At 45.0% G+C, this 26016-nt stretch overlaps 1 protein-coding gene across 2 annotated transcripts in view; it reads right to left on the minus strand.

The window, feature by feature from the left end:
- Positions 1-7561: 7561 nt before the first annotated feature.
- Positions 7562-26016, minus strand: part of tcf25 (transcription factor 25 (basic helix-loop-helix)) — a 34552-nt gene continuing 16097 nt past the window's right edge. The window contains exons 15-19 of one of the 2 annotated variants that reach the window (XM_055899990.1): positions 22992-23082; positions 20644-20723; positions 16026-16101; positions 8601-8793; positions 7562-8276 (exon numbers count right to left, since the gene is read on the minus strand). In XM_055899990.1, the coding sequence (XP_055755965.1) occupies positions 8626-8793; positions 16026-16101; positions 20644-20723; positions 22992-23082 (415 nt within the window). In that variant the 3' untranslated portion in view covers positions 7562-8276; positions 8601-8625. Of the gene's footprint in view, positions 8794-16025; positions 16102-20643; positions 20724-22991; positions 23083-26016 lie in introns of both variants that reach the window. The other variant, XM_055899989.1, reaches the window with a different exon arrangement.

The following is a 26016-nucleotide window of genomic DNA, read 5'->3' on the forward strand; positions in this document are numbered from 1 at the left end:
TTTGGTGGCACGCCCGAGCGCTGGGACAGCACGGCCCCGACCCCAGCCTTGGACGCGTCCACCTCTACTATGAACGCTAAAGAGGGGTCCGGATGCGCCAACATGGGTGCATTGGTGAACAGCTCCTTCAGACGACTGAAAGCTCTGCCCGCCTCTGCTGACCAACGCAAGCGCACCGGTCCTCCCTTCAGCAGTGAGGTAATGGGAGCAGCCACCTGACCAAAACCCCGGATAAACCTCCGGTAGTAATTGGCAAACCCTAAAAACCGCTGCACCTCTTTCACTGTGGTCGGAGTCGGCCAATTACGCACGGCTGTAACGCGGTCACACTCCATCACCACCCCGGAGGTGGAAATACGATAACCCAGGAAGGAAACGGCCTGTTTGAAGAACTCCCATTTCTCGGCCTTGCAATACAGGTCATGCTCCAGCAGTCGCCCAAGTACCTTACGCACCAGAGACACGTGCGCCGCGCGTGTGGCAGAATAGACCAAGATGTCATCGATGTACACTACCACTCCCTGCCCGAGCAGGTCTCGGAGAATCTCGTCTACGAAGGATTGGAAGAGGGCTGGAGCATTCTTCAACCCATATGGCATGACGCGGTACTCATAATGGCCAGATGTAGTACTAAATGCGGTTTTCCACTCATCTCCTCCCCGGATCCGCACCAGATTATACGCACTCCTCAGGTCCAGTTTTGTTTAGAAGCGCGCCCCGTGAAATGATTCCACCGCTGTAGCGATGAGAGGTAGTGGGTAACTAAACCCCACTGTGATAGAATTTAGACCTCGATAATCAATGCACGGACGCAGACCTCCCTTCTTCACAAAAAAGAAGCTTGAGGTGACGGGTGATGCGGAGGGCCGTATGTCCCCCTGTCCCAGTGATTCAGCAACATATGTCTCCATAGCTACTGTCTCCTCCTGGGACAATGGGTACACGTGACTTCTAGGATGTGCAGCGTTTTCCAGGAGGTCTATCGCACAGCCCTCGACGATGGGGTGGTAATTGGGTCTTCTTCTTTTTACTGAAGGCGATAGCCAAATCAGCATATTCAGAGGGAATGCGCATGGTGGAAACCTGGTTTGGACTCTCCACCGTAGTCGCACCAACGGCAACTCCTATACACCTGCCTGAACACCCTCTAAGAGCCCTCTGTCGCCAGGAAATCACCGGGTTGTGCTGAGCTAGCCAGGGAATTCCCAACACCACTGGAAACGCAGGTGAATCGATAAGGAATAGACTAATCTGCTCCTTATGACCCCCCTGCGTTACCATGTCCAGAGGCACCGTGGCCTCCCTGACCACTCCTGACCCTAATAGTTGGCTATCTAAGGAGTGCACGGGGAAAGGTAGGTCTAACGACACCAGGGGAATCCCTAGCCTTAACGCGAGCCCACGATCCATGAAGTTCCCAGCTGCGCCTGAATCGACTAGTGCCTTATGCTGTAGAGAGGGAGAAAACCCAGGAAAACACAAACATATGAACGACAGGAAGCTCTGGGTGAGTCTGGTGCTGACTCACCTGGGGTGACCGAGTAGTGCTCCGCCTGCCCTCCCGACTCCCAGACGAGTTCCTCCAGCACCGGTCGGCCGTGTGTTCTCGCCGACCACAACTGGTGCAGGAGGAAACTCCTCCTCCGGTCCCCCTCGATGCAGCCCCCCCTAACTCCATGGGGATGGGAGCAGGAGGGCCTGGAGGTGGAAACAACAGGGCCTGTTCCGAACGCCCGCGGGCAGCCAGCAGGTTGTCAAGACGAATGGACATGTCTATAAGTTTATCCAACGTGAGGGTGGTGTCCCGACACGCTAGCTCCCTGCGGACATCCTCCCTGAGGCTACATCGGTAATGGTCTATCAAAGCCCTGTCGTTCCACCCTGCTCCTGCGGCCAAGGTGCTGAACTCCAGGGCAAAGTCCTGCGCGCTCCTCGTCTCCTGTCGCAGGTGGAACAGCCGTTCACCCGCCGCACGACCCTCTGGTGGGTGATCGAACACAGCTCGGAATCGGCGGGTGAACTCGTGGTAGTGATCCCTCGCCGAGTCTGGGCCATTCCACACTGCGTTTGCCCACTCCAGGGCTCGTCCCGTCAGACAGGAGACGAGGACGCTCACGCTCTCCTCCCCTGTAGGGAGTAGGACAGACAGTCGCCAGGTATAGTTCTAGTTGGAGGAGGAACCCCTGACACCCAGCCGCCCTCCCATCATACTCCCTAGGGAGCGCCAGCCGCAGAGCCCCGGAGCCAGATGCTGTAGTAGGGGTAGGAGGTGCTGGTGGAGGGGGTGCTGGAGATGAGGTGGGAAGGCCACTCCTCTCCCATCGGTCAATCCTCTCCATCATCAGATCCATCGCGGATCCTATACGGTGGAGAATGCTGGTGTGATGGAGGGCCCTTTTCTCCATCGACGGGAGAGGAGGTGCGGCTGCTCCTGCTGATTCCATCGTGTGGTGCAGGATTCTGTCACGCGGGACTAGGTGTGTGAGGAAGAATCAGGCGCAGAGAGCTCCACAGGGAAAAGTGCACATTAATATGGCACAAAAGCAAGCCCACAACACAGGGCGCAGAAATAAATGGACCACCCAAAACACAGGGTGCCAGGTCTAGAACACGAACACACGAATAATCCCGCACAAAACAAGGGTAAACGTACTTTAAATAAGGAAGCCCATCAAGCACACAAATAGACACAGGTGCAACTAATAAGACAAACCAAACAGACAATGAAAAAGGGATCGGCGGCGGCTAGTAGGCCGGTGACGACGACTGCCGAGCACCGCCCGAACAGGCAGGGGAGCCAACTTCGGCGGAAGTCGTGACACTTGCCCCAGAGGGAGATTTATCTTACAAGTTTAATACACACTCTTCAAAAGTTTGGGTTCACTTAGAAATGTCCTTGTTTTTGAAAGAAAAGCACATTTTTGACCATTAAAATAACATAAAATTGATTATAAATACAGTGTAGACATTGTTAATGTTGTAAATGACTACTGTAGCTGGAAACTGCACATTTTTTATGGAATATCTACATAAGCGTACAGAGGCCCATTATTAGCAACCATCACTCCTGTGTTCCAATGGCATGTTGTGTTAGCTAATCCAAGTTTATAATTTTAAGAGGCTAATTGATCATTAGAGAACCCTTTTGCAATTATGTTAGCTCAACTGAAAACTGTTGTTCTGGTTAAAGAAGCAATAAAACTGGCATTTAGACTAGTTTAGTATCTGGAGCATCAGCATTTGTGGGTTCAATTACAGGCTCAAATAAGCCAGAAACAAAGAACATCCTTCTGAAACACGTCAGTCTGTTCTTGTTCTGAGAAATTAAGGCTATTCCATGCGAGAAATTGCCAAGAAACTGAAGATCTCGTACAACGCTGTGTACTACTCCCTTCACAGAACAGCGCAAACTGGCTCTAACCAGAATAGAAAGAGGAGTGGGAGGCCCCAGTGCACAACTGAGTAAGAGGACAAGTACATTAGAGTGTCTAGTTTGAGAAACAGACGCCTCAGAAGTCCTCAACTGGCAGCTTCATTAAATAGTACCAGCAAAACACCAGTTTCAACTTCAACAGTGGAGGCAACTCTGGGATGCTGGCCTTCTAGGCAGAGTTCCTCTGTCCAGTATCTGTGTTCTTTTGCCCATCTTAATATTTGCTTTTTATTGGCCAGTCTAAAATGTGGCTTTTCATTTGCAACTCTAGAAGGCCATCAACAACAAAAAAAGGACATTTGTAAGTGTCCCGAAACTTTTGAAGAGTAGTGTACAGTGGGGAGAACAAGTATTTGATACACTGCCGATTTTGCAGGTTTTCCTACTTACAAAGCATGTAGAGGTCTGACATTTTTGTCATAGGTACACTTCAACTGTGAGAGACAGAATCTAAAACAAAAATCCAGAAAATCACATTGTATGATTTTTAAGTAATTAATTTGCATTTTATTGCATGACATAAGTATTTGATCACCTACCAACCAGTAAGAATTCCAGCTCTCACAGACCTGTTAGTTTTTTTTAAGAAGCCCTCCTGTTCTCCACTCATTACCTGTATTAACTGCACCTGTTTGAACTCGTTACCTTTATAAAAGACACCTGTCCACACACAATCAAACAGACTCCAACCTCTCCACAATGGCCAAGACCAGAGAGCTGTGTAAGGACATCAGGGATAAAATTGTAGACCTGCACAAGGCTGGGATGGGCTACAGGACAATAGGCAAGCAGCTTGGTGAGAAGGCAACAACTGTTAGCGCAGTTATTAGAAAATGGAAGAAGTTGAAGATGACGGTCAATCACCCTCGGTCTGGGGCTCCATGCAAGATCTCACCTCGTGGGGCATCAATGATCATGAGGAATGTGAGGGATCAGCCCAGAACTACACGGCGGGACCTGGTCAATGACCTGAAGAGAGCTGGGACCACAGTCTCAAAGAAAACCATTAGTAACACACTACGCCGTCAGGAATTAAAATCCTGCAGCGCACGCAAGGTCCCCCTGTTCAAGCCAGCGCATGTCCAGGCCCGTCTGAAGTTTGCCAATGACCATCTGGATGATCCAGAGGAGGAATGGGAGAAGGTCATGTGGTCTGATGAGACAAAAATAGAGCTTTTTTGGTCTAAACTCCACTCGCTGTGTTTGGAGGAAGAAGGATGAGTACAACCCCAAGAACACCATCCCAACCGTGAAGCATGGAGGGGGAAACGTCATTCTTTGGGGATGCTTTTCTGCAAAGGGGACAGGACGACTGCACCGTATTGAGGGGAGGATGGATGGGGCCATGTATCGCGAGATCTTGGCTAACAACCTCCTTCCCTCAGTAAGTGCATTGAAGATGGGTCGTGGCTGGGTCTTCCAGCATGACAACGACCCGAAACACACAGCCAGGGCAACTAGGCTCCGTAAGAAGCATCTCAAGGTCCTGGAGTGGCCTAGCCAGTCTCCAGACCTGAACCCAATAGAAAATCTTTGGAGGGAGCTGAAAGTCCGTATTGCCCAGCGACAGCCCCGAAACCTGAAGGATCTGGAGAAGGTCTGTATGGAGGAGTGGGCCAAAATCCCTGCTGCAGTGTGTGCAAACCTGGTCAAGAACTACAGGAAACGTATGATCTCTGTAATTGCAAACAAAGGTTTCTGTACCAAAATATTAAGTTCTGCTTTTCTGATGTATCAAATACTTATGTCATGCAATAAAATGCAAATTAATTACCGAAATCATACAATGTGATTTTCTGGATTTTTGTTTTAGATTCCGTCTCTCACAGTTGAAGTGTACCTATGATAAAAATGACAGACATCTACATGCTTTGTAAGTAGGAAAACCTGCAAAATCGGCAGTGTATCCAATACTTGTTCTCCCCACTGGTATGTCTCTGATAGTCCCATCCTCCTCTGACACCGAGGCTCACATAGAACTGGGAATGTACTTCATATCACAGTGAACACTACCGACCATTTGCTCGTGGGGACATGTCTTAGCAGGGAAGAGGGTAGACCTCACATGAACACCCCTCGTGACCCAGGCACTGCAGTAGCTCCAGGTAAACTCTGGAACAAGGCCCTCGTTTGAACAGCAGTCTACCAACTGCACCCACAGCATTACACCATGTGGTTCTATGCAAAAACAGTACAGAGTGGATGTATGCGTGTTGTTGATGTGGGTGTCTTTTAAGCGAGTACGGTTTTGAGTGTGTGTGTGAGCTGCGGTGTACCCATTGACTCTGCTTTCATTTATACATCCTCTGATAGGAAACGGCATATTTCTGGACTATTTCAAGGGAATGAAAACTAGGCAATTATGCAAATGAGTATGGGATGGTCTCTTCCTTTTGCCAGATGGTCTTTCAAGAACAATAACTTGGACTCTTTTAAACCCCCGGGAAACATCTCACTTATCAAATTACTTGGAAGAATCAGTGACACACAACCAAAAGACGGAGGAAATAAAATATCAAAAGTAATATGATACAGTGGTGGACAAAGTACCCAATTGTCATACTTGAGTAAAAGTAAAGCTGCCTTAATAGAATATGACTAAAGTAAAAGTAAAAGTGAACGTCACCCAATAAAATCCTACTTTAGTAAAAGTCAAAGTATTTGGTTTTAAATATACTTAAGTATCAAAAGTAAAAGTATAAATAATTTCACATTGCTTACATTAAGCAAACCAGACGCCCCATGTTCTTATTTTTATTGGCGGATAGCCAGGGGCACACTCCAACACTCAGACATAATTTACAAACAAAAGATTTGTGTTTAGTGAGTCCGCCAGATCAGAGGCTGTAGGGATAACCAGGGATGTTCTCTTGATAAGTGTGTGAATTGGACCATGTTCCATTTTTTTGCCAATTGTGCCGTCTGGTTTTCTTAATATAAGGAGCTTGAATTGATTTATACTTTCACTTTTGATACTTAAGTACATTCCGACTTCAACTGTACCTGCTTCCTCCAGCATCTTCACAAGGTCCTTGCTGTTGTTCTGGAATTGATTTGCACTTTTCTGCGTGGTCCCATGGTGTTTATACTTGCGTACTATTGTTTGTACAGATGAACGTGGTACCTTCAGGCGTTTGGAAATTGCTCCCAAGGATGAACCACACTTGTGGAGGTCTACAATTTTTTTCCTGAGTTCTTGGCTGATTTCTTTTGAATTTCCCATGATGTCAAGCAAAGAGGCACTGAGTTTGAAGGTAGGCCTTGAAATACATCCACAGGTACACTCAAATGATGTCAATTAGCCTATCAGAAGCTTCTAAAGCCATAACATCATTATCTGGAATTTTCCAAGCTGCTTAAAAGCAGCCAACTTAGTATACGTAAACTTCTGACCCACTGGAATTGTGATACAGTGAATTATAAGTGAAATAATCTGTCTGTAAACAATTGTTAGAAAAATTACTTGTCATGCACAAAGTAGATGTCCTAACCGACTTGCCAAAACTATAGTTTGTTAACAAGACATTTGTGGAGTGGTTGAAAAACTAGTTTTAATGACTCCAACCTAAGTGTATGTAAACTTTCTACTTCAACGGTACGTAAGACTCTCTATTGCAGGGTTTCCTAAACTTGGTCTTCGGGACCCCAGGAAGTGAACGTTTAGTTTTCCCCCCTAGCACTACACAGCTGATTCAAATGATCAACTAATCATCAAGCTTTGATAATTTGCATCAGCTGTGTAATGTTAGGGCAAAACCACAACGTGCACCCCTTGGGGTGCCGAGGACCAAGTTTGGGAAACACTGCTCTATTTTAACGCGAACCTGAGAGGCAGTGTCCTCAGATTGAGTAATGGCAGATGCATTAGCAACAACTGACTGACTGCATATCAGATAACACCTACCAGTTAATCTTCTCAGCATCAAAGACTTCAAGATAAGTGAAAGGACATTTATTTTTGGATGGTAGACACAGATAGCCTTGTAATTTCTAGACTGATTACCACTCACCGTGTAGCAAACACTCATGATCAGGCGGCTTGGGAGGCTAAGACACAGAATGAACCACCTATTGGCCTGGAAAGAGATTAATTATGAAATATGTATTTTTACTTAAGACAATATTGAATCATATGCACATCAAGTTTATTGTCTTTACATTAGTTTGTGTAATACATGATTTCTAAGCAGTGTATTTACAGTAGTGGGTTGGATGCAATCCATTCCTGACATTAACAGATGACTTGGGCCAGTAGTTTTTCCTGCCAACATGACCTCATTGGGACCAACTTCGGGCCCTAGTTAATAAACAGCCTAGAATTGATTTCAGGTAAGGTTAAAAATACCTCTTTATAGAGAATCACAACAGAAAAATATCCTGATCAGTTTGAATTTTATCCTCAAAATCAGATTGCTAAGACAACAGCATTTTATATTCAATGATAAACAGGGTTAATTGGGAGTTGAAGTTAAAAATCAAAGTTGTTATGGCCAATATTAAAAATGGAATAAGAAGTTAAGTCCATTTGTTCCACTCATAAGGTGAATTACTGTATAATTCTGACTTATCAGACGCTCATTAACCTTTATCCTGACTCTCATCAACCCGTATGGCAGTAGACTGTCAATGTGTGTACGACGTTTGGTTGCTAAGACAACACCATATGGATTTATTCAATCATAAATAATTCCACTTCAGATATACTGTAGCAGTAGGGCATCATTCTGATGAAACACAATATTCATTTTTCTGATAAGCAATGTTCTTTTAAAAAACTGAAAAGGGAGTTTTTGTCTTGATGAACGCAGCCTCCTGATCTTCTAGATCAGTAAAAACAACTGTCCTGAGGAAAGAGAATGGGACAACATGAGGAAGGAGAGAGGGTTGATGGACTGACTGACTATGACATGAGGAAGAGGTGATACTACTGTGCCTATATCAGAAAGGGAGAGTTGGTTTGATGTTTGGGTCATATAGATGACCTGCCTTTTCTTTCTTTAAGGTTACAGTACATCGGTTATTGCTACCCTCACTGAATCTATTCCCTCACTCACTCTTCATCCTCCTACCTCCCTGCTGTATTCCATCTTCATTCATCTTAATCAACCTTTTATTTTCTTCTATCCATTCGCATCTCTATGTACCCCTCCCTCAAGTCTCACTCCACCTCTCTCTGTGTCCTCCTCCTCATCTCAGTCCCACTCCCCCTCGTCTCTGTCAGGGTTGTCATCTCTAGGTGGCTCCTGAAACTGGATATTGGCTAGCATGTCCCTCATGGCCACCATCAGACGATTTACTTCCTGGTTCAGCTCCCGACCTGCCTGAGCTACTTCCAGGTCATCCTGCGGCATCGGCTCACCCTGCAGAGACAGTGACTAGAGAGTGAGCAGTAATTCTAATCATCACTGAACATGATAATACGGAAGTGTGTGTGTATACAGTGCATTCAGAAAGTATTCAGATCCCTTGACTTTTTATACATGTTGTTACATTACAGCCTTATTCTAAAATGGAATAAATCGTTTTCCCCCTCATTAATCTACCCACAATACCCCATAATGACGAAGCAAAAAAAGTTGTATATCTTTTTAAGTATCACATTTACAGACCCTTAACTCAGTACTTTATTGTAGCACCTTTAGCAGTGATTACAGCCTCGAGTCTTCTTGGTAATGACACTACAAGCTTGGTACACCTGTATTCCTCGGGTTCAAGTTGGGCTCTGGCTGAGCCACTCAAGGACATTGAGACTTGTCCCGAAGCAACTCCTGCATTGTCTTGGCTGTGTGCTTAGGGTCGTTGTCCTGTTGAAAGGTGAAACTTCGCCCCAGTCTGAGGTACTGAGCACTCTGGAGCAGGTTTTCATCAAGGATCTCTTTATTTTGCTCCGTTCATCTTTCCCTCGATCCTGACTAGTCTCCCACTCCCTCCCACTGAAAGACACCTCCAAAGCATGATGCTGCCAGGTTTCCTCCAGACGTAACGCTTGGCATTCAGGCCAAAGAGTTCAGTCTTGGTTTCATCAGACCAGAGAATCTAGTTTCTCATTGTCTGAGATTCTTTAGTTGCCTTTTGGCAAACTCCAAGCGGGCTGTCATGTGCCTTTTACTGTGGATTGGCTTCCGTCTGGGCACTCAACCATAAATGCCTGATTGGTGGTTCTTGGTCACCTCCCTGACCAAGGCCCTTCTCTCCCGATTGTTCAGTTTGGCCAGGCAGCCAGCTCTAGAGTCTTGGTGGTTCCAAACTTCTTCCATTTAAGAATGACGCAGGCCCCTGTGTTCTTGGGGACCTTCAATGCTGCAAAAAAATGTTGCTACCCTTCCCCAGATCTGTGCCTCGACACAATCCTGTCTCGGAGCTCTACAGACAATTCCTTTGACCTCATGGCTTGGTTTTTGCACTGAAATGCACTGTCAACTGTGGGATGTTACATAGACAGGTGTGTGCCTTTCCAAATCATGTTCAATCAATTGAATTTACCACAGGTGGACTCCAATCAAGTTATTTAAACATCTCAAGGATGATCAATGGAGGGGCCACCCGAGTGGCGCAGTGGTCTAAGCCACTGCATCGCAGTTCTAGCTGTGCCACTAGAGAGTCTGGGTTCGAGTCTAGGCTCTGTCGTAGCCGGCCGCGACCGGGAGACCCATGGGGCGGCGCACAATTGGCCCAGCGCGCACTAGCGACTCCTGTGGTGGGCCGGGCGCAGTGCATGCTGGCACGGTTGCCAGGTGTACTGTGTTTCCACATTGGTACGGCTGGCTTCTGGGTTAAGTGGGCATGCACCTGAGCTCAATTTCAAATCTCATAGCAAAGGGTCAGAATACTTAGTGGGGCAAAAAAGTATTTAGTCAGCCACCAATTGTGCAAGTTCTCCCACTTAAAAAGATGAGAGAGGCCTGTAATTTTCATCATAGGTACACTTCAACTATGACAGACAAAATGAGAAAAAAAATCCAGAAAAACACATTGTAGGATTTTTTATGAATTTATTTGCAAATTATGGTGGAAAATAAGTATTTGGTCAATAACAAAAGTTTATCTCAATACTTTGTTATATACCCTTTGTTGGCAATGACAGAGGTCAAACGTTTTCTGTAAGTCTTCACAAGGTTTTCACACACTGTTGCTGGTATTTTGGCCCATTCCTCCATGCAGATCTCCTCTAGAGCAGTGATGTTTTGGGGCTGTTGCTGGGCAACACGGACTTTCAACTCCCTCCAAAGATTTTCTATGGGGTTGAGATCTGGAGACTGGCTAGGCCACTCCAGGACCTTGAAATGCTTCTTACGAAGCCACTGCTTCGTTGCCCGGGCGGTGTGTTTGGGATCATTGTCATGCTGAAAGACCCAGCCACGTTTCATCTTCAATGCCCTTGCTGATGGAAGGAGGTTTTCACTCAAAACCTCACGATACATGGCCCCATTCATTCTTTCCTTTACACGGATCAGTCGTCCTGGTCCCTTTGCAGAAAAACAGCCCCAAAGCATGATGTTTCCACCCCCATGCTTCACAGTAGGTATGGTGTTCTTTGGATGCAACTCAGCATTCTTTGTCCTCCAAACACGACGAGTTGAGTTTTTACCAAAAAGTTATATTTTGGTTTCATCTGACCATATGACATTCTCCCAATCTTCTTCTGGATCATCCAAATGCTCTCTAGCAAACTTCAGACGGGCCTGGACATGTACTGGCTTAAGCAGGGGGACACGTCTGGCACTGCAGGATTTGAGTCCCTGGCGGCGTAGTGTGTTACTGATGGTAGGCTTTGTTACTTTGGTCCCAGCTCTCTGCAGGTCATTCACTAGATCCCCCCCGTGTGGTTCTGGGATTTTTGCTCACCGTTCTTGTGATCATTTTGACCCCACGGGGTGAGTTCTTGCGTGGAGCCCCAGATCGAGGGAGATTATCAGTGGTCTTGTATGTCTTCCATTTCCTAATAATTGCTCCCACAGTTGATTTCTTCAAACCAAGCTGCTTACCTATTGCAGATTCAGTCTTCCCAGCCTGGTGCAGGTCTACAATTTTGTTTCTGGTGTCCTTTGACAGCTCTTTGGTCTTGGCCATAGTGGAGTTTGGAGTGTGACTGTTTGAGGTTGTGGACAGGTGTCTTTTATACTGATAACAAGTTCAAACAGGTGCCATTAATACAGGTAACAAGTGGAGGACAGAGGAGCCTCTTAAAGAAGAAGTTACAGGTCTGTGAGAGCCAGAAATCTTGCTTGTTTGTAGGTGACGAAATACTTATTTTCCACCATAATTTGCAAATAAATTTATTAAAAATCCTACAATGTGATTTTCTGGATTTTCTTTTCTCATTTTGTCTGTCATAGTTGAAGTGTACCTGTGATGAAAATTACAGGCCTCTCTCATCTTTTTAATTGGGATAACTTGCACAATTGGTGGCTGACTAAATACTTTTTTGCCCAACTGTATGTAAATAAATATTTTTAAATAAATAAAAAAATATGAATTTACAATAACGAAAATGTTTTGTTATTATGGAGTATTGTTTGTAGAAAATGTATTTAATCCATTTTAGAATAAGGCTGTAATGTAACAAAATTGAAAAAGTCATGGAGTCTGAATACTTCACAAATGCACTGTATGTGTATGTGTCACTTAAATTCAACCGGTAAAAGCACAATACCATCTCTTAAGAACACCACATTATTATCTCCTGTCTCACTCAGGTTCAAAATGTTTCAAACGTTGCAATAAGGTATCACGCGTAAACAAATAAATTTTAAGAGACAAACAGGAGCTTTGTACGACCCTAGATGACATACAGTATGTCAGTGTTTTGTGTCTAAGTGTTTTGGGGTTTTCACACACACAACATACATTTATTAGATTCATTTCCAACACACCTAAATTGTGATTTCAGACCTGTTGGATAACACTGTAGCTATTCTAGTGCAATAAAACAACTGCACGCAGACTCTCTTCCTCCTAAACTGTCTCATTCTTATCCTAATTGCATCTCTTCCTCTTCCTAATCAGATAAGTCTCAAGATGGTTTAAAACTAGCTGCATAAAAAAGGTGGTCCCTCTTGGTTAAAACACTGGGCATATGTGTTTCTGTTTGTCAGTGGATGTTTCTGGAACTTGCATGGTCAGTTGTGGCACAGGAGGACCTGAGGACACTCAGGTTGGTGGTCCACATTAGTGATTATCTTTACAATTGGCCACATGTCCTCTGATCACTAGCATGGATATCTACACTCCGAACTAGCATGGACATTGGAGAGTGACTATAATAGGAGACGATGCTTTGCTTCCTTCACATCACGTTGCATCCCACTGCACAAGGTTACATGGTAACACACTGCCAGTCAGTGTGGGACACCTCATCAAATATAAAAATCACTCCCACACATGTATACTGTCCATTGATGCTTTGATCATGTGGATCTTTTTTTATAGACAAATGAATGTTCTGAACTAGGTCAACATGACGAGAGACAATGTGGTGTGTAAATATAGGCTATCCTCTGGTTGCTGGTGCCAGGCTGCTGAGTGCTTATCCTCTCCAGGGGTGTTTGTCACAATCTGTCTCTTGTGTGTTGCACCCTGTGTGACACTGCCCACTCTTTACATCCTCTCCACTCTGCCTGAGAAGCAGGGGGAAATGGGGTGGACAGTCCATGCCCTCCTCGTTGGTTGCCATGGACAACACTGAGTCGGAGAGGAATCAAGACTCTCTCTTGAAATGCAACAGTTTTCTGTTCTGCTTCAACAGGACTCAAGTAATGCACCATTAAAAACAGTGCATCAAAGAGAGGCGATGTTAGCCAATCCATAGCAGTAAACTGTTTCAAATCAAGTTAGACCATACAAAACAGAGTCAATCAAGAGTTCTTGTACCAAAAGCCAAGTTTGCCTCGTCATCCTGTCTCCACGATCTGTGCTGTATCAAATGATAAAGCCAAACTTTGTTAGGCCTCCGATGCCTCGTCACAAAGTGTTGGTTGTATATTGTGATCAGATTGTGTTATCGGACATCAGATACAGGTCAGAGTCAGACACTACATAACATCGTCAATGGGTCAACATTGCTCGGACGTGTCCAAAACGCACAAGCAAACACTATTTCAAGAGCATGTTCTTCATGGGCCATATTGGTTAGTTCCAACAGAGGAACCCGTTTTTCTGTGGCAAAGTTACGATACTGTAGACTTAATGTGGATAAGCTGCAGTAGATCTAGTGGAGTAGGAAGCTACTCAGAAGCACTTTCTAAGGCTTGGCCACAGAGCAAAAAGGCATGAAATGAGTCGTATGGTTAATCCATTCAGAAACCTCCAGTGTTAGGGAATATCTACCTAAACTCCAGCTAATCAATGTTCCCTTCCATCCTGTCAGAACCCTTTGTGCCAACAGTAGCCCAGGATGTCTCCATTAGCTCAGCCCAACAGTAGCCCAGGATGTCTCCATTAGCTCAGCCCAGGATGTCTCCATTAGCTCAGCCCAACAGTAGCCCAGGATGTCTCCATTAGCTCAGCCCAACAGTAGCCCAGGATGTCTCCATTAGCTCAGCCCAGGATGTCTCCATTAGCTCAGCCCAACAGTAGCCCAGGATGTCTCCATTAGCTCAGCCCAACAGTAGCCCAGGATGTCTCCATTAGCTCAGCCCAACAGTAGCCCAGGATGTCTCCATTAGCTCAGCCCAACAGTAGCCCAGGATGTCTCCATTAGCTCAGCCCAGGATGTCTCCATTAGCTCAGCCCAACAGTAGCCCAGGATGTCTCCATTAGCTCAGCCCAACAGTAGCCCAGGATGTCTCCATTAGCTCAGCCCAACAGTAGCCCAGGATGTCTCCATTAGCTCAGCCCAACAGTAGCCCAGGATGTCTCCATTAGCTCAGCCCAACAGTAGCCCAGGATGTCTCCATTAGCTCAGCCCAACAGTAGCCCAGGATGTCTCCATTAGCTCAGCCCAACAGTAGCCCAGGATGTCTCCATTAGCTCAGCCCAACAGTAGCCCAGGATGTCTCCATTAGCTCAGCCCAACAGTAGCCCAGGATGTCTCCATTAGCTCAGCCCAATAGTAGCCCAGGATGTCTCCATTAGCTCAGCCCAACAGTAGCCCAGGATGTCTCCATTAGCTCAGCCCAACAGTAGCCCAGGATGTCTCCATTAGCTCAGCCCAACAGTAGCCCAGGATGTCTCCATTAGCTCAGCCCAACAGTAGCCCAGGATGTCTCCATTAGCTCAGCCCAACAGTAGCCCAGGATGTCTCCATTAGCTCAGCCCAACAGTAGCCCAGGATGTCTCCATTAGCTCAGCCCAACAGTAGCCCAGGATGTATCCATTAGCTCAGCCCAACAGTAGCCCAGGATGTCTCCATTAGCTCAGCCCAACAGTAGCCCAGGATGTCTCCATTAGCTCAGCCCAACAGTAGCCCAGGATGTCTCCATTAGCTCAGCCCAACAGTAGCCCAGGATGTCTCCATTAGCTCAGCCCAACAGTAGCCCAGGATGTCTCCATTAGTTCAGCCCAACAGTAGCCCAGGATGTCTCCATTAGCTCAGCCCAACAGTAGCCCAGGATGTCTCCATTAGCTCAGCCCAACAGTAGCCCAGGATGTCTCCATTAGCTCAGCCCAACAGTAGCCCAGGATGTCTCCATTAGCTCAGCCCAGGATGTCTCCATTAGCTCAGCCCAACAGTAGCCCAGGATGTCTCCATTAGCTCAGCCCAACAGTAGCCCAGGATGTCTCCATTAGCTCAGCCCAACAGTAGCCCAGGATGTCTCCATTAGCTCAGCCCAACAGTAGCCCAGGATGTCTCCATTAGCTCAGCACTCCCACAAATGTTTAGAGATTATTATGATGACGTCTCATCCCGCTGACTGTGGCCTAGCAACAGCGTGGATTAGTGTATGTGAGGAATCTGGGAGCCGTGAGGAGGCGACAGACCAGGTTCTTTGACTCTCGGTACACTTTATGAATGTTTTCATTGTCTGCTGCAGCAACGTGCCAACTGAAATATCCTGTGATCTTTATAATCTTTTTTTACACTCTTCCGTGTGTGGGGAGGTCATATGCCTCAACAGCTGATGTTCCATATTGGTCCTATTGGGAAAGGCACGGTGGAGATGCTAGCTATATTATCATTATGAGGCTGTGTTTCACATGCCATCTTATTCAAGGTCCCTGCCCTATGTTAAAAAACCCACAAGACAGACAGACAGACACACAGACACACAGACACACACACACACACATACACACATACACACACGTTGGTTTATGAGGTCATTAACAGGAGATGGGACATTGGGGTCAAATGACAAGCAGTCATGATGTTCTATGATGCAGCGGACCTTTTCTTAGATTTGCCACGCTTGGGGGCATGCAGCTCTGTCCTCAGGGACCAGTGTCTGCTGATGTCCTCTTCCTCTGCTACTTCTTTGTCAAATCCATATCCATTAATGTCACTGATTGGAATCAGAGTTTCCAGATCTAAATAATCAGGCACGGACTTGAATGAAAGAACCCAGCCATCTGCCTGACACTGCAGCTCCCGAGGACCATGGTTGCATACCCCTAGTCTACTGTAGCTCACCCTCGGCCAAGCTCACTCACTTACCTGCAGGTTGAAGTTTGGCAGCAGAGAGCGGAAGAAAAGTGACAGGGTGCTCTCATTGGAGGCTCCCACACTCTGCCTGCAAAGACAGAGACAAGTGAGAAAGCTAACAAGATAACACAAGCATGCAATACGTTTCTCACACTCTTCTGCTGATAAGGATTCTCCCATGACCATAAATTATATCAACCATCATATACAGTGAGGTCCACGTTTTGTTGTTTTCGCTCTGTACTCCTGCACTTTGGAATGTGTACATAGTCAACGCATTTTAGAGAACCAAAAGTATTGGGCAAATGTACTTATATGTGTATTAAAGTAGTCAAAAGTTTAGTATTTGGTCCCATATATTTGGTCCCATATATTTGGTCCCGACTACAACAAGCTTGTAATACTCCAAACTTGTTGGATGCATTTGCAGTTAGTTTTGGTTGTGTTTCAGATTATGTGTGCCCAATAGAAATACATGATAATGTATTATTAACCATTCCAACAAAGTGTCACTGTCTAAGTACTTTTGGACATCACTGTAGATCATTATAAGTAGGTCCAATAGTTTTTCTGAATCCAAAAGAATGCTCTGCTTTTATGTTGCGGTTACAGATCCAGTGCTAAATTGTAACCATTAACCCCCCACCCATTAATAAAAATCATTACTTCAACCACTTACACCTCCCAGTTCTTTATCAATCAAAACACTTCTCCGTGGCCATGTTTGTAAAGCTTGTGAGGAACAAGCAACCATCAGGCAGAAATAGTAGGGCTGTCCTCAGACAAGGGTGGGCTGTCCTCAGACATGGGTAGGCTGTCCTCAGACATGGGTGGGCTGTCCTCAGACATGGGTGGGCTGTCCTCAGACATGGGTGGGCTGTCCTCAGACATGGGTGGGCTGTCCTCAGACATGGGTGGGCTGTCCTCAGACATGGGTGGGCTGTCATTCTAAGTAATTCTCACCAGAGATCATCAGAACAGGGTATTTGTCATGTTATTCGTTGTCACTGTATTCGCCTCTCTGATGGTTTGATGCCTCCCTACCATCCACCACTGACTCGGCTGGTTAACAGCTATCACAAGATGGGAGGAAAGAGGCCTCAGTCAGGAGCCAACAACACTCCTGTAACCACATGCTATTTCAGAGAAACTGATGACAGCGAGAGGGGAGAAGAGAGATTGAAGAGAGGGATAGTTGGGAGAAAAAAAATGGAGGCAGAGAAGGGAGGGTGTGTCAGGGATAGACCATTGAACCCAGCCTCCCGGGTGGCACAGTGGTCTAGGGCACTGCATCGCAGTGCTAGCTGCGCTACCAGAGTCTCTGGGTTCGCGCCCAGGCTTGGCTGGGTTCGCGCCCAGGCTCTGTCGCAGCCGGCCGCAACCGGGAGGTCCGTGGGGCAACGCACAATTGGCATAGCGTCGTCCGGGTTAGGGAGGGTTTGGCCGGTAGGGATATCCTTGTCTCAGTATGTAAAAAAAAAATGTAATATGTAATATGTAATAAAATGTATGCACTCTACTGTAAGTCGTTCTGGATAAGAGCATCTGCTAAATTACTAAAAATGTAAATTGAGAGGAGAGATGCAAGCTGGTGAAATCAAAGCTATTTTTTATGCCAAATTTACATCAATGGCGTTTGCCATCATTGGCAAAGACAGAGAGAGGGTTAACTCACCTCCCCCGGTCTGCATAACTGTGTGCCTTTCCAATGTCCACACTCCTGAACACTACAAATGGATCACCCCCATCCCCTTACACTGTACTCTAATATACCTTTATTAGAGATTCTCAATGGAGTCAGTGGCCAGTGGGCCAGTCAGTCTTATGTGGACTGAAACAAACCAAGCGTTATTGGTTCTGCTTAGGAAAACACAAGCAGATACTGTCCTGACTCTTGGTTTTCAGTCCAGTGGCACCAACAGGATTGATGATCCAAGTAGACCTATAGAGAAGAACCTAGCGATCTGAAGGAGCCGCATTCTATAACTAGCTACAGTGCATTCGGAAAGTATTCAGACCCCTTGACTTTTTCCCACAAATTGATTAAATTAATTGTTTTCCTCATCAATTGACACACCACACACCATAATGACAAAGCAAAAACAGGTTTAGACATTTATGCACATTATATATTATAAAAATAAATTTAAAAAAACTTTCTTTACACAAGTATTCAGACCCTTTGCTATGAGACTCGAAATTGAGCTCAGGTGCGTCCTGTTTCCATTGATCATCCTTGAGATGTTTCTACAACTTGATTGGCGTCCACCGGTGGTAAATTTAATTGATTGGACATGATTTGGAAAGGCACACACCCGTCTATATAAGGTCACACAGTTGACAGTGCATGTCAGAGCAAAAACCAAGCCATGAGGTCGAAAGAATTGTCCGTAGAGCTCCAAGACAGGATTGTGTCGAGGCACAGATCTGGGGAAAGGTACCAAAACATTTCTGCAGCATTGAAGGTCCCCAAGAACACAGTGGCCTCCATCATTCTTAAATGGAAGAAGTTTGGAACCACCAAGACTCTTCCTAAAGCTGACCGCCCGGCCAAACTGAGCAATTGGGGGAGAAGGGCCTTGGTCAGGGAGGTGACCGAGAACCCGATGGTCACTCTGACAGAGCACCAGAGTTCCTCTGTGGAGATGGGAGAACCTTCCGGAAGGACAACCATCTCTGCAGCTCTCCATCAAAAGGCACCTAAAGACTCTCAGACCATGAGAAACAAGATTCTCTGGTCTGATGAAACCAAGATTGGGCTGAATGCCAAGTGTCATGTCTGGAGGAAACCTGGCACCATCCACGGTGAAGCATGGTGGTGGTAGCATCATGCTGTGGGGATGTTCCAGGGACTGGGAGACTAGTCAGGATCGAGGGAAAGATGAACGGAGCAAAGTACAGAGAGATCCTTGGTGAAAACCTGCTCCAGAGCACTCAGGACCTCAGACTGGGGCGAAGTTTCACCTTCCAACAGTATAACAACCCTAACTACACAGCCAAGACAACGCAGGAGTGGCTTCAGGACAAGTCTCTGAATGTCCCTGAGTGGCCCAGCCAGAGCCTGGACTTGAACCCGATAGAACATCTCTGGAGAGACCTGAAAATAGCTGTGCAGCGACGCTCCCCATCCAACCTGACAGACCTTGAGAGGATCTGTAGAGAAGAATGGGAGAAACTCCCCAAATACAGGTGTGCCAAGCTTGTTTCGTCATATCCAAGAAGACTCGAGGCTGTAATCGCTGCCAAAGGTGCTTCAACAAAGTACTGAGTATAGGTTCTGAATACTTATGTAAATGGAATATTTCAGTTTTTATTTTTAATACTTTTGCAAAAATGTCAAAAAAACTGTTTTTGCTTTGTCATTATGAGGTATTGTGTGTAGATTTATGAGGAAAAAAATATATTTAATCAATTTTAGAACAAGGCAGTAACGTAACAAAATGTGGAAAAAGTCAAGGGCTCTGAATACTTTCCGAATGCACTGTGTACATATGATATATGTACACTACCGTTAAAAAGTTTGGGGTCACTTAGAAATGTCCTTGTTTTTGAAAGAAAAGCACATTTTTTGTCCATTAAAATAACATCAAATTGATCAGAAATACAGTGTAGACATTGTTACATTGACATTGTTGTAAAAGGAAACGGCTGATTTTTAATGGAATATTGACATTGGCGTACAGAGGCCCATTACCAGCAACCATCACTCCTGTGTTCCAATGGTACGTTGTGTTAGCTAATCAACGTTTATCATTTTAAAAGGCTAATTAGAAAACCCTTTTGTAATTATGTTAGCACAGCTGAAAACGGTTGTTTCTGATTAAAGAAGCAATAAAACTGGCCTTCTTTAGGCTAGTTGAGTATCTGGAGCATCAGCATTTGTGGGTTCGATTACAGGCTCAAAATGGCCAGAAACAAAGAACTTTCTTCTGAAACTCGTCAGTCTATTCTTGTTCTGAGAAAAGAAGGCTATTCCATGTGAGAAATTGCCAAGAAACTGAAGATCTCGTGCAACTCTGTGTACTACTCCCTTCACAGAACAGCGCAAACTGGTTTTAACCAGAATAGAAAGAGGAGTGGGAGGCCCCGGTGCACAACTGAGCAATAGGACAAGTACATTAGAGTGTCTAGTTTGAGAAACAGACGCCTCACAAGTCCTCAACTGGCAGCTTCATTAAATAGTACCAGCAAAACACCAGCCTCAACGTCAACAGTGAAGAGGCAACTCCGGGACGCTGGTCTTCTAGGCAGAGTTGCAAAGAAAAAGCCATATCTCAGACTGGCCAATTAAAAGAAGAGATTAAGATGGGCAAAAGAACACAGAGGAACTCTGCCTAGAAGGCCAGCATCCCAGCATCGCCTCTTCACTGTTGACGTTGAGACTGGTGTTTTACGGGTACTATTTAATGAAGCTGCCAGTCTACACTATATTTCTGATCAATTTGATGTTGTTATTTAAATGACAAAAATGTGCTTTTATTTAAAAAACAAGGACATTTCTAAGTGACCACACAATTTTGAACGGTAGTGTTTATATTTTGTGTACTATGTAAAAACCTGCACTGGTACATACCCTACCTTGCACAAGATATGTATAATGACACAAGTTAGGACATGTTTGGAGGGTTACCTCTCAGGCCGGGTGTATGAGGCCACTGAGTCCAGCGGGGGGAGAGGATCGAACCCCATCACCGACTGAGTGGTCACCTCCTGGGAGAGAACACACACAATTCACCATTACAGTAAACATATTGAAGGCCTATCCTCACTAACACTGTTACTGATGTAATTGTCATGCACCCAAAACATCAACGTTGATCTTGTTTGTGTTATGAGGACCTCTCGATGAGGAGGTCCAATCATTATATTTGATTGGGTTCTTCATGGAATCAATAAGGAAGCCGTATGCCAGTTGTTAATTATCTTGTTGAACTAGAGGACTACATTCTCAGCATAATTTGGCATGCTCTGTACTGTAGTGGTTGTGTATGTGTACGCTACTCTCCTGCAAACCACATTTACTCTGTGGGACGTTTCATGTTATACAGATACAGGATATACAGTGTACAGAATGAATGAATACAACCATTCATGATCATGTGATAAAGCAGTAAGGAAATGATCCTATGATTAGATAAGTCACTCTATTCCCCTATATACTGTGTGCTACTATTGACCAGGGTTATGGCTGGTCAAAAGTCATGCAATATAAGGGGATAGGGTGCTACAGTGGGGGAAAAAGGATTTAGTCAGCCACCAATGGTGAAAGTTCTCCCACTTAAAAAGATGAGGCCTGTCATTTTCATCATAGGTACACTTCAACTATGACAGACAAAATGAGGGGGAAAAATCCAGAAAATCACATTGTAGGATTTTTTATGAATTTATTTGCAAATTATGGTGGAAAATAAGTATTTGGTCAACTACCAACAAGCAAGATTTCTGTCTCTCACAGACCTGTAACAACTTCTTTAAGAGGCTCCTCTGTCCTCCACTCGTTACCTGTATTAATGGCACCTGTTTAAACTTGTTATCAGTATAAAAGACACCTGTCCACAACCTCAAACAGTCACACTCCAAACTCCACTATGGCCAAGACCAAAGAGCTGTCAAAGGACACCAGAAACAAAATTGTAGACCTGCACCAGGCTGGGAAGACTGAATCTGCAATAGGTAAGCAGCTTGGTTTGAAGAAATCAACTGTGGGAGCAATTATTAGGAAATGGAAGACATACAAGACCACTGATAATCTCCCGCGATCTGGGGCTCCACGCAAGAACTCACCCCGTGGGGTCAAAATGATCACAAGAACGGTGAGCAAAAATCCCAGAACCACATGGGGGGACCTAGTGAATGACCTGCAGAAAGCTGGGACCAAAGTAACAAAGCCTACCATCAGTAACACACTATGCCGCCAGGGACTCAAATCCTGCAGTGCTAGACGTGTCCCCCTGCTTAAGCCAGTACATGTCCAGGCCCGTCTGAAGTTTGCTAGAGAGCATTTGGATGATCCAGAAGAAGATTGGGAGAATGTCATATGGTCAGATGAAACCAAAATATAACTTTTTGGTAAAAACTCAACTCGTCGTGTTTGGAGGACAAAGAATGCTGAGTTGCATCCAAAGAACACCATACCTACTGTGAAGCATGGGGGTGGAAACATCATGCTTTGGGGCTGTTTTTCTGCAAATGGACCAGGACGACTGATCCGTGTAAAGGACAGAATGAATGGGGCCATGTATCGTGAGGTTTTGAGTGAAAACCTCCTTCCATCAGCAAAGGCATTGAAGATGAAACGTGGCTGGGTCTTTCAGCATGACAATGATCCCAAACACACCGCCCGGGCAACGAAGGAATGGCTTCGTAAGAAGCATTTCAAGGTCCTGGAGTGGCCTAGCCAGTCTCCAGATCTCAACCCCATAGAAAATCTTTGGAGGGAGTTGAAAGTCCGTGTTGCCCAGCAACAGCCCCAAAACATCACTGCTCTAGAGGAGATCTGCATGGAGGAATGGGCCAAAATACCAGCAACAGTGTGTGAAAACCTTGTGAAGACTTACAGAAAACATTTGACCTCTGTCATTGCCAACAAAGGGTATATAACAAAGTATTGAGATAAACTTTTGTTATTGACCAAATACTTATTTTCCACCATAATTTGCAAATAAATTCATTAAAAATCCTACAATGTGATTTTCTGGATTTTTTTTTCTCATTTTGTCTATCATAGTTGAATTGTACCTATGATGAAAATTACAGGCCTCTCTCATCTTTTTAAGTGGGAGAACTTGCACAATTGGTGGCTGACTAAATACTTTTTTGCCCCACTGTATATGAGACACAGACATAATAATAGAGTAAACCTGGTTGCCAAATCTGTTTCTGATTGAACAAACAGCATGACAATGGATTACTGGGCTAAATCAGAAACAGAACTGGTGGCCAGGGTATAGTAGAGTGGCTGTTGCCTGAGTCTCTCACCAGCGGTAGAGTGGAGGTGGCCTCTTTGATTTCAGACAGGATGACGTGGCGATGGATGTTTAGGGGGGCACTCTGGTACCTCTGCTTCCTCCTAGGGGGTGGAGGAGACAGGAAGGGAAACCAAAGTCAGAGACACATAGGCCAGGTCCTCCCGAGTGGTGCAGCAGTCTAAGGCACTGCACCGCAGTGCTTGAGGCGTAACTACAGCCCCGGGTTCGAATCCAGGCGTGACCGGAAGACCCATGAGGCGGTACACATTTGACAATGCTTCGTCCGGGTTAGGGGAGGGTTTGGCCGGCCGGGATCACAAAAAAGGGGTAAAAGTACAACAAATATATATTAATAATAATAATCAAATAAAAAGAAATAAGCCAATATGCCTCATTTCAGGAGGTTCCTTTGATTTCTTAATGACATCGAAATGTAACATTGCATCTAAAAGTGTTGCCTCAACACTTATGAAACAATAACTTTTGCAGATTTGTCATAGACGTATGGATGGTTTCTCAGACCTAGATTAAGCCTTTTCCTAGACTGAAAAGCACTTTCCAAGGAGATTCTCCATTAAAGCATGCTATTTAATCTAAGGAATAGGGGTAATCTGCTAGTCGAACGCCCAAATCTTCATTGCGACAATACTGAAACATCAATCCATGGGCAAGTCAGTGCCACATTTTCATTTGTGCATAAATCAAAATGAAAGAAAAGTTATCTGGCAAATTCAGCAGGCTATGGTGTGAAATAGACTTCTAAGTGCAGTCTTTATTGAATTACTTTGGTGTGGTTACCAATGCATGAGCATCTTTTCCCTCTTATAATAAAATAACTGTATTGGGTCATACAAAAGTTTTACTGTGCGTGAAGTTTCGAATGCATCGGTCATTACTATGTGTAATGTGATAGGTATTTTAAACATGAGTGTTTCTTTTACACACAAAAACACATTTGATGAATAAAATCTTTAATTACTTGACTTCCTCAAATGAAGTGAATGATGAAGCAATCTTTGAGAGAGGGAGGGAATATGATTTCATTGGTCCTCAATTCGCAGCTCAGACACTCCATTTAGGATACATGTAGTTAGCCCTGAGTTACCCTGCCTCGGAGCAAGTAAGATCTGAAGGATTCGTTACCATAGGAATGTACCTGTCTAAAAGGTAAGCCACATTTGTGAAACCGGTAATCCCAAATTGAACTCAGACCAAAGTTACCTCGCCAACTCCTCCAACTACATTTGTAGTATAGGGCTCAGGACTTCTGACAGTGAGAAAACAACCCAGAAACATTTGGCCTCCTGGAGCACAAAGAGCACTTTATGACCTGTCTCTATGTAACCTCTCTATGTAACCTCTCCATGTAAACCTCTCCATGTAAACCTCTCCATGTAAACCTCTCCATGTAAACCTCTCCATGTAAACCTCTCCATGTAAACCTCTCCATGTAAACCTCTCCATGTAAACCTCTCCATGTAAACCTCTCCATGTAAACCTCTCCATGTAAACCTCTCCATGTAAACTCTCTATGTGACCGCTCCATGTGACCGCTCCATGTGACCGCTCCATGTGACCGCTCCATGTGACCGCTCCATGTGACCGCTCCATGTGACCGCTCCGTGACCGCTCCGTGATCTCTCCATGTAAACCTCTCCATGTAAACCTCTCCATGTAAACCTCTCCATGTAAACCTCTCCATGTAAACCTCTCCATGTAAACCTCTCCATGTAAACCTCTCCATGTAAACCTCTCCATGTAAACCTCTCCATGTAAACCTCTCCATGTAAACCTCTCCATGTAGACCTCTCCATGTAGACCTCTCCATGTAAACCTCTCCATGTAAACCTCTCCATGTAAACCTCTCCATGTAAACCTCTCCATGTAAACCTCTCCATGTAAACCTCTCCATGTAAACCTCTCCATGTAAACCTCTCCATGTAAACCTCTCCATGTAAACCTCTCCATGTAAACCTCTCCATGTAAACCTCTCCATGTAAACCTCTCCATGTAAACCTCTCCATGTAAACCTCTCCATGTAAACCTCTCCATGTAAACCTCTCCATGTAAACCTCTCCATGTAAACCTCTCTATGTAAACCTCTCTATGTAAACCTCTCTATGTAACCTCTCTCTTCTCCACTCGTGAGGGGTCAGTCAGATGACTCTGATTAACATGGGGTTAACAGACATAGAGTACAAACACTGACCCTAACCTCGGCAGCCTGAGGTGCAAGTGGGAAATGGAGAAATCGATTGAGAGACCGTTAAGCAGGGTGAGAGAGGGGGGAAAAAATAAAGTGATATGTGGGGTGAGAGAAGGAAAAGGAGAGACAACGTGGGAGAGGGTTAAGTAGGGATGAGCGAGGGGAAGGAGGAAGGGTTAAGAGTAAAGGTTGGGGGATAAGGCCCATTTGAGGCAAAGGTAGATGATTGATTGGACTACAATGGTGGATCCTACTGGGTGGTGGAGATGAGGGGTAGGCTTAGAGAGCTTGGGGGTGTACATTTTATTCCAGGGTTAGGTTTTCAGACTTTTTACCTGGGCTTTGCTCCTTTCATATTTATTTTTGATCCTAACAAACTCTCCAAGCCCTGCCGGTGACAAGCATACCCTTAACATGATTCTGCCACCACAATACTTGAAAATACAGTGGGTTTCACTCTGTGTTGTGTTGTATTGGACCCAAGCCTGTAGTTTTTAATTCAGGCAAAAAAGCACAATACTCTGCCGTGTTGTCTTCCAGTACTACTTAACGGCCTTGTTGCAAACAGAATGAATTATTTGAAGTGGACTGTACCACAGGCTTCATTCTTTTCACTTTGTCATACATGTCAGATATGTGGAATGAATGCAATGTGGTTTATCCTCTGTATTTTCAAAGTTATGTGCTTGCAGCATCATGTTATGGTTATGCTTGTCACCTGCAGGGACTGGGGAGTTTGTCAGGATCAAAATAAATATGAAAGGTGCAAAGCCCAAATAAAAAGTTAGAGGAAACCCTGTCTCAGTCTTCTGAACACATAACCCTGGGA

Source organism: Salvelinus fontinalis, chromosome 35, assembly GCF_029448725.1.
Source record: "Salvelinus fontinalis isolate EN_2023a chromosome 35, ASM2944872v1, whole genome shotgun sequence".
NCBI classification, from domain to species: Eukaryota; Metazoa; Chordata; class Actinopteri; order Salmoniformes; family Salmonidae; genus Salvelinus; species Salvelinus fontinalis.